General features: G+C 50.9%; 1 protein-coding gene across 1 annotated transcript in view; it reads right to left on the reverse strand.

Moving 5' to 3' along the window:
• LOC311307334 (adhesion G protein-coupled receptor D2) overlaps positions 1-10,000 on the reverse strand; it is a gene marked incomplete at both ends in the record, with an annotated part of 59,122 nt that overhangs the window by 2,944 nt on the left and 46,178 nt on the right. Inside the window, one exon of the mRNA XM_084436129.1 lies at positions 9,514-9,697. Within this exon, the coding sequence (XP_084292255.1) occupies positions 9,514-9,697 (184 nt within the window). The remainder of the gene's footprint in view (positions 1-9,513; positions 9,698-10,000) is intronic.

Below are 10,000 nucleotides of genomic sequence, written 5' to 3' on the forward strand. Positions count from 1 at the left end.
AGAGCGGTGCAGTCTGCCAGACTACTCCAGCCCGTACATCAGAAGTCAATCTTCCTAATCGCATCACCACGGCTAGAGGGCTCTTCACCTCCTCCCCCCCCTCCTCCTCGATCTCCCCTCCTGACTCATCCTCCCCCTCCCCCTCCTCCTCTCTCCTCTCCTTCCTTCTCCTCTCTCCCTTCCTCATCCTCCTTCCTCCTCCTCCTCTCTCTCCCCTCCTCCTCTTCTCTCCTCTCCTCCTCTCTCTCTCCTCCTCCTCCTCTCTCTCCTCCTCCTCCTCCTCCTCTCTCTCCCCTCCTCCTCCTCTCTCCTCTCCTCCTCCTCCTCTCTCTCCTCTCCTCCTCCTCCTGGGTTTAGCTCTTATCAGTGTTTGCCTTCATCAACTTGATGACAGAGCCTGGAGGCAAATTAAATTTAATAACCCCGATTTTTTTATATATATATACCGGCGATAAATCTGCACACACATTCAAATTTAACCTTCCCCTCTACTGGCTGGTGACCAGAGGGACACGTGGCCCTGGGGGAGGACATCTCAGCATGTCCCTAGGTGAGGACCCTCAGCATGTCCCTGGGGGAGGACCCTCAGCATGTCCCTGGGGGAGGACATCTCAGCATGTCCCTGGGGGAGGACATCTCAGCATGTCCCTAGGAGAGGACCCTCAGCATGTCCCTGGGGGAGGACATCTCAGCATGTCCCTAGGAGAGGGCCCTCAGCATGTCCCTGGGGGAGGACATCTCAGCATGTCCCTGGGGGAGGACATCTCAGCATGTCCCTGGGGGAGGACATCTCAGCATGTCCCTAGGAGAGGGCCCTCAGCATGTCCCTGGGGGAGGACATCTCAGCATGTCCCTGGGGGAGGACATCTCAGCATGTCCCTGGGGGAGGTAATCTCAGCATGTCCCTGGGGGAGGTAATCTCAGCATGTCCCTGGGGGAGGACATCTCAGCATGTCCCTGGGGGAGGACATCTTTTGGGGGACATCGTGAACATTCTGTTAAGCATGAGGTTTTATTTCACAGATGACCTGTGCATTTTTCTAGTCTTTCTGTCATGAGCAGGCATAGCGCCACCACACTGAGACAGTAGAAATCTAATACTGCATGTTGATTCAAAGTGTGTCATTTCCTGAGATGTGGTTTTACGCTGCGCGTCTCCGTGGTGAGTGTGTGTGAGGTCGTCACCCCGCCAGTCCGCACACCAGGGGATATAATTGAAAATAAAAAAGCTATTAAAAGGCATTCAATAAGCCGGTGTAAAATTGATCAGGCTATAAAAGGGGATAGTGGCCGTGCATGGGGAAGGAGAGAAAGAGAGAGAGAGAGAGAGAGAGAGAGAGAGAGAGAGAGAGAGAGAGAGAGAGAGAGAGAGAGAGAAAGAGAGAGAGAGAGAGAGAGAGAGAGAGGGATGGAGAAAGAAAGAGAGAGAGGGATGGAGAGAGTGAGGGAGAGAGAGGGATTGAGAAAGAGAGAGAGTGATGGAGAGAGAGGGGGCTGGAGAGAGAGAGAAAGAGAGAGAAAGAGAGCTGACACAGCAGTAATAATACAATCTAAAAGACAAAACACAACCCTTCACCACATGATATTATCATAATGCTGTTGTGGATGAATATAAATTGTTTACCTCTCGGCACTGAGCCTGGTGCAATGGGAACATGTCAGACTGTGATAGTTCTTTATGGTAGGATGGCAGCACAACCCTGTGTACGGCAACTCCACAGTACCCTTAAACAATATTCAATACTAAGAGGGATAATACTAGGCTACATCCACGCCCTCCACTTCTCCCTCAACCAGACGAAATCTCAGCAGCTCTTCCTGCCAGGCTGTCATGGCCGCTATAACAGGACCGGGCTTTAAAAGACCCAAGGCCGACGGACCAGGCTTTCTCTGGTTCAAAACAAACAAAACATTTGTATTCAGAGTCTGACACACACAGTTCACCCCACCTCCAAAAACTATATAACGCTTTTTCCATAAAGGTCAAGAATCTCAAAATGACAAAAGTACAGTGCGAAAACCTGAAAAATATATTGTTAGACCGTTTATCAAAGTAAAAAAAAAAAAAAAAAGGAAAAAAAGGGTTTATATAAAAAACACAGACAAAAAAAAACCCTGGTGTCCGTCACTGCTTCTTTAACTTTCAATCGTGCTAAGCATGGCGTGCTCCACAGCGCCGGGCTATTGCCTTTCTCAATCTGTCCCTGGAGGAGCAGGAGTTATGGGCCCTGTCCATGGAGGAGAAAGGGATGTTATTCCCCTGTCACCTGAGTCGCTCCACCATCCTCCCTGGCCTGATCTACAGCCCTCCGCACGCCATCGCAGCCGCCATCGCCACCGTGGCCGGGGGGAGGGCGCCGTGGCGAGGGGGGGGGGGGGGGGCACCATGGGGGGGGGGCTTGATGCGCCATTGGTTTAGATCCCTGTAAGCCTCGCTCTGTGCTATACGCTCTGCTGTACCTGTGTCTGTCCAGGCGTGCACATGGGCTAGGGCGCACATGCCTACACACACTCACCAGGGGACTTCACACACACACACACACACACACACACACGTACATTACAGGCACGTACAATGTAAGTACACACACACAATCATACACATACACACACTCACATACACACAAACATACATACATACATACATGCACACACACACACACACACACACACACACACATGCACAGCCTGCCACCAGCCCACCCCTCCTATGGGGCCTGGTGAGACAGGGAGGGGTGGGGGGGGGGGTCTTTCAGGCAGGCCGGCCCGGGAGAGGTCACCCCCAGGGGGGACATGGCTTCCTGAGTGACGCCCTTGATTAGGGTCTGAGAGCAAGGTTAAAGATGGGGGTCCGGGGGGCGTTGGTCTGGGATCAGAGTCCTCCTCCTCACTCATGGGTGTCCGTGATCCCCGTTCCCTCGGGGGGCTTCACTCTGTGCTGGAGCTGGCGGGACGCAACGCCCGCGTCTTCAGAGAGTGCCGGCCTGGAGGGGGCATGTGAACGCTAGCCCAGACCCAGGCTGGAGGGGGCGTGTGAGCGCTAGCCCAGATCCAGGCTGGAGGGGGCATGTGAGCGCTAGCCCAGACCCAGGCTGGAGGGGGCATGTGAGCGCTAGCCCAGACCCAGGCTGGAGGGGGTGTCTGAGCGCTAGCCCAGACCCAGGCTGGAGGGGGCATGTGAGCGCTAGCCCAGACCCAGGCTGGAGGGGGCATGTGAACGCTTGCCCAGATCAAGGCTGATGTCCGTCTGCTAGCCCTGAAACTAGCCCTGATACTATCCCTGATAGTAGCCCTGATACTAGCCCTGATACTAGCCCTGAAACTAGCCCTGATACTAGCCCTGATACTAGCCCTGATACTAGCCCTGATACTAGCCCTGATACTAGCCCTGATACTAGCCCTGAAACTAGCCCTGATACTAGCCCTGATAGTAGCCCTGATACTAGCCCTGATAGTAGCCCTGATACTAGCCGATAGTAGCCATGATACTAGCCGATAGTAGCCATGATACTAGCCCTGATAGTAGCCCTGATACTAGCCCTGATAGTAGCCCTGATACTAGCCCTGATAGTAGCCCTGATACTAGCCCTGATAGTAGCCCTGATAGTAGCCCTGATAGTAGCCCTGATAGTAGCCCTGATACTAGCCATGATAGACCCGCTCAGGAGCCCAACTAGCCCTGATACTAGCCCTGATAGACCCACTCAGGGGCCCAACGCTAGCCCTGATAGACCCACTCAGGGGCCCAACGCTAGCCCTGATAGACCTGCTCAGGAGCCCCACACTGGCTCCTCTGCGCAAGGGCATAAATAAACAAGCAGATCAACAGATAAATGAATAAGTAGATAAACAGATGAATAACAGAGAGCAGGGGGACATCCATCATCAAGTCCATTACCTCACATTCCGCTGGCTCTTCCTATAATGCAGTCAGCCTCCATAAGCACATACAAATTCAACTTTTTTCTCTCCAATTTGTTATATCTGACAACGACCGGCACGACGCCGCAGTTGTTTCTTTGAATTATGAATGGGGTTTTTTTTTCTGCCAGGCGTTCCGCCCAGGCATGGTGCCGCGACACGCGGGAGCGAGGAAGAACGTTTGGCAACACGCGGCACGCTTTGAAGCAGCTGGGTGCATAAACAGCCCCACTCAACGCGCCCTTACAACAACACAACAGGCTCCATATTTCACCTGTCTGCTTGGTCACTGGGTTTGAGAAATATCAAATGCTTAAGGACGCGCCAGTACTAGTATAGTGTTTAGTATAATGTTAAGTGTTTAAAATGCTTTGAGAATGTATTACATATTTAGGAGGAGAAATATGAAAGAGAATCAAATGGCTGAACTGGCAACTTAAGACTTTCTACGAATTTCTGCCGCACAAAAATGACACTCTCGGTCATAGAGAACAAATATGGCTGCCACTAAGAGGAGGAGTGGAAGAGTGGATGGAAACAGAACGAGAGAGAGAGAGAGAGAGAGAGAGAGAGAGAGAGAACAGAGAGAGAATGCTAGCAAGAGAGAGATAGAGGCAGAGAGAAGGAGAGATAGAGCGAGCTAGAGGAATGTAAACACAGGGCAAACCGATCGCACATTTGGGCCCCAGCTGTTTGTTTAGGTATTTACTCTGCGAGCTACAATCAAGTCCTCAAAGTCTCCCTGGCTATGACAAGGCCCTGATCCACCGCCACAGAGCCCGTAAACACAACTCAACACACACAGCCCCCAAGGTCAACTTCACTTATTTGTCAATCACTGTGGATAGCAGAGAGAAAACCAAAGAAACATGCAGAAAGTGGAGCAAAAAAAAAAACCAGGATGGGAGATGGGGAGAGGAAGGAGGGGAAGTGATTTTTTGGAGTTGGCTGAACTTTAGGGGCCTGTTTTGTTTGAGCAGATGTAGAATTAGTCCCCATCACTTTGCATCAGCGAGACGTTGAACATGAGCCACCGTGGAGTGTCCAACTGCCTCACACACCGCACTCACCGGTGTCTCTGACACCGCTACGGGGGAATTAGCAGGGTGATGTCAATCCCCCATGTAACGACTTGCTCTTCAACAAAACAAAATACTTTTTTTTCTGCCAGTGCCTCTCCAGCTGCTCGCTTCTTCAGTTGAGTTGAGGTCTTCTTATCTGGGACTAAGAAACGCACTTCCATGAACTAACCTTGCAAGTGCACCGGAGCCACAACAGACACCACGCTAAACGTATAATCATGATAATGGAATAAAATAGCCCAGCTAAGTTGTGGCTAGCATGACTAAATGGCGTCACACCTCCCAAATAAATATATCATTAGACCTTCATTATGACTCCGGAGTATTCCCTTTGATTAAGAAGGATCTGGTGTCTGGAACTGGTGTCTAGAACTTTCTGCATACAAGACAAAATAGCATTGCTCAGTATCACCACAAAGATTATGTGAATTTCCATCCGTTAGAGCTGCTTTTTTGGGGTCTCTGAATGAAACTCTCCATATTAGCAGTAAAACACACTCAAATGTATGTCTCCAACCTCAAACATATAGTATTACCCTACCCTAGAGACTTCCAGATGCAGGATTTGATTGAATATCCCATGGGGGTATGGGGGGAGGTGAACTGGTGTTGCAGATGAGATTGGGATGTCGATGTTGTCATCTCTCTGGGGCGTTTTTTTCAGAGCGGGAATTCTGTGGCGTGTCAATGAATCAGGCTAACCGTGCGTGACAAGCGGCGAGGAGTTTGTGTGTGTGTGTCATCCCCTGTCGGTGGAGGGATCTGGGTGTAATCTGCCGTTGCATGCGATCCAGGCGCAGCCTCCACCCCCATGGAGGCGCGCGGCGAGGCCCCAGGCCCCTAATTGTAGCTGGTTCTGAGGACCACATGTTCACGAGAGGAGGAGTCGCATGTGAGCTCAGCCCTTAGGTAACCCGTGAACAGCAGAAGGTAAGAGGCTGCACTAGTCCATGTGTTGGAGAAAGATCCCTTTCTGCTACCTTTATATTTGCATTTTGTGTTCATAGTTCTACTTGGAGCTGCATTTTATTTAAAGCTACAGTGTGTAACATCTGCGCTATGAAAATTCCATCTGCTAAGTTAAATTCAGGACTGCTTCACCCTCACTCTCACGGCCAAATTATGATAATTATTATAACTGCTGTAGCAGAGCCAAACAGTAGTCTACAAAGATGTGGTTTTCAGAGAGGAGCTCAATATCTAGCAATATTTAAATGTGTAAAATCTTACATACTGGAGCTTTAAGCAGACACGTGTGATATGTTAAGGAAAGGACTGATAACTGTTATGTAACAGATGCTTCATCCACAGTAACTCAGTGTAGACACCGTTATATAACCAGAAAGTGCTTCATTTATACACAACACTGGACCTGAAGGAGCAGGCACCACTGTGACACCTCAGAGCCACGCAGGATCCCAGGGCCACGGGACCGGAGGACTGCTCCGTCACAGGGACACGGTGTGTGTCCTTCTCTGGACACTGGGAGCAGGCCTCTTCACCAGAGGCCAGCGCTCGTCGCGGTGTTCCTCTCAAAAGGACACGCAGCCTTCAGCGCTGCCACGCTATTGGACGTTAATATGCACACGCTCACTCCGCCATGTTTGTGCAAAGTCCTTCTTTAACCCCCCGTTTGCACTTGTCCGCTGCTTCTCACCCTGGCCATTCTTGAGGCCAATCTTTTCCGTGCGCCACAATTGGTCAACGTAGACGGAGGCTTGAAGGACGAGAGCGCTGAAGTGTTCAGTAGTCAGAGAGCGCTGAAGTGTTCAGAGGTCAGAGAGCGCTGAAGTGTTCAGAGGTCAGAGAGCGCTGAAGTGTTCAGAGGTCAGAGAGCGCTGAAGTGTTCAGAGGTCAGAGAGCGCTGAAGTGTTCAGAGGTGGCCTCAAACGCAGCGCATCTCTGGAGTTCTGCTCTGAGCGGACCGACCTTGTGCATTCAGACACAACAATGAGCTGGAGATGCAGCGGCCATCGCTGAGGGGGCGCGAAGGGGAGGAGGAGGCGGTCGAGGAGGAGGTGGTGGAGGTCGAGGAGGAGGAGGAGGAAGAGGATGAGGAGGTGGTGAAGGAGGAAGAGGAGGAGAAGGAGGAGGTGGTGAAGGAGGAGGAGGAGATGGTGAAAGAGGAGGAAGAGGAGGAGAAGGAGGAGGTAGTGAAGGAGGAGGAGGAGGATGAGGTAGTGAAGGAGGAGGAGGATGAGGTAGTGAAGGAGGAGGAGGATGAGGTAGTGAAGGAGGAGGAGGAGGTAGTGAAGGAGGAGGAGGTAGTGAAGGAGGAGGAGGATGAGGTAGTGAAGGAGGAGGAGGAGGAGGTAGTGAAGGAGGAGGAGGTAGTGAAGGAGGAGGAGGATGAGGTAGTGAAGGAGGAGGAGGTATTGAAGGAGGAAGAGGACATCTGCTAGCGCCTCGCGCCACTCAGACCTCCACGCGCGACGTCGAACCTGACGAATGAGACCCCTCTCTGACAGACGCACGCTCTCTCTCTCTCTCTCTCTATCTCTTTCTCTCTCTCTCTCTTTTTCTCTGTCACTCTCTCTCTCTCACTCTCTCTTTCTCTCTATCTCTCTTTTTCTGTCTCTCTCTCTCACTCTCTCTTTCTCTCTGTCTTTTTCTCTCTCACTCTCTCTCTTTCTGCCTCTCTTCTTCCTTTTACTCCCCCTCTCTTTCCTTATCTACCCCTGTCTCAGTTGCTCTCGCTGGCTGTCTTTCTCTCCACCTCTCTCTCTGTCCTTCTCCTCAGCACTCCTGTACTCTATCACTCTACCCCACACGCACACGCACACACACACACACACACGCACACGCACACGCACACACACACACACACACACAGCACCATCCCCCCCTTACCACTGACGCTTTTAAAACATGGGCCGGTATTAAAAACAAATATTCATTCATCGCTCATGTTGCATGGGATTATGGGCAGGCGAGAGAGCTCGCCAAGATGATTAGTTACAGCATATGCCTACAGTCTGGTATAGCGCCGTGCGCCCGGGCTGCCGAGCTCACTAGACAGCCAATCATGCGGAGCCGAGCACATTTGCATCCTGTTAGCGTTGAGAGGGAGCACAGGCCTGTAGGCGCCCAGGAAATGAGCTGGATAATAACGCCTCACAATCAATAGCACTGCGTTTGCGCTTCATCAACAACAAATTTCATCTAGGGTGTCGTTAGATATCTCCCACCCGCCGAGATGGAGATGGGGACTTGGGAGAGAGAGAGAGAGGGAGAGAGAGAGAGTGTGAGAGAGAGAGAGAGAGAGAGAGAGAGAGAGAGAGAGAGAGAGAGAGACTTTGCGTGTGGCGTGAATGAGAGCTAGAAGGAAGTATGTTTCACTTTGGTAATTTGTCTCTTTGCAGGGTGTGTTGATGTTGATTGGTAACATACAGTCTACTGTCTGACTGAGCACATGTAGTTATGAACTAGGCATAGAACTATTACACTGTAATTACTCACACAATAACGTGGTGAAAAAGCAGCTACAACAGAGTGATACCGACCGACGGCCATTCCACAAGACTGGGAGGAAGGCGGTAACATCCTCTGCTAACCATTATACCTAGATAGCAGCTGGAAATGGCTTCTTTCAATCACCCTCCCTCCCTCCCTCCCTCCTTCTCTTCCTACCTCTCCCCTCCTTCTCCCCCCCTCTCTGCGCTTTGAAACTTTTCTCTGGCGTTCTGTCCCCCTTCTTCAATTACTCTAAGTTTGCTGGGTGCAGCACAGGTCAGGGAGCTAGATTGGAGTGGTTGGGGTTCTGCTGGGTCTGGACTTTGTCAGGTTTGGACAGAGGATCTCTCATGTGTGAGTTCACTCCCAGTGCCAAGCGCTACTTCTAGTTCACAGCCTAATGCGATGCAGGCTCGCTCGCCCGCGCGCACAACCGCCGGCCGCTGTTCAATCAAACCTGATATCTGGATTGTCTGCAGTTTAACTTGACTGCAGGCTGTTAATTGCGCCGAGTGGGTAAATTGCAAAAACAAAGATTGGTATTATGCTTGATGTGATGAATCTTTTTTTATGATGTACGGCTACAAGAAGCCTCAGGATCCACGACTGATCAACTTTTGTCTTGTTGATTTTGATGAATTGAATAATTTAACATGGAGCACAGTTCAGTAGTGTATGTGGTTCCCTAAATACTCACTCAACATCCTTTACCCAGTATTGGCAGACAGCTGACAGAGAAAGTCTGGGGTTTGAAATGTTTAGAAGGGCAAGGCTATCTGTTGGCTTTTCTTACTGAATTTCCCAAATTCTAAAATGTGTCAATATGCCCACACAAAATATAAAATAAGGAGTCCAAACGTCTTGGGTGGAGACATTATTTGATACATCCTTGCAGATTTCTTTTCTTGCTCTGCTCTGATATAAAATCATGACCGAAGTAGTGACCACCGCTCATGTTTAGTGTGTGACTAGACCAGCGCATGGAGACAGAGACAGAGAGGATTCTGGGTCGTGGGGGCGGTGGAGAGCAGTGCTGAGAACCCTGAAGGTGACTCACCCCGGTCTCTCCCCCCCTCGCTCCGCCCGGGCTCGGGGCCGCGGGGGTCCCGGGGCTGGTGGGTGGGCCGGCTGGGGAAGGCCCGTCTGCCCTCCTCTTGGTCCGGGCAGGGGGGGGCCGGGGGGGGCGAGCTGGCGGGGCGAGAGCTGGTCACGGAGCTGGAGGGTCTGGAGTTGGCACAGTTCTGGACGGGCACACAGGGGAGGGCGTGGTCAACCAGAGAACAAACCCTACAGATATATCACATCTATATTCCATCCGCTCATTCCATATTCAGTCACAACCCGTCAGAACATACACTAGCAGCGCAATTCATCGATTTTGATGAGTAGCTTTTAAAACACTGCAAATGGACTGACTGCATAGAACTCAGAGAGTGTGGTTAGCAGATAGACTGTGCTGAAAGTGTAAATGATTAATACTACAGCGTGTTCATGATTTAACTGGAATAGGATACAGAAAAGGATGACAAAATGGAACATATCAA

Source organism: Borostomias antarcticus (assembly GCF_949987555.1).
Source record: "Borostomias antarcticus genome assembly, chromosome: 3".
NCBI lineage: Eukaryota > Metazoa > Chordata > Actinopteri > Stomiiformes > Stomiidae > Borostomias > Borostomias antarcticus.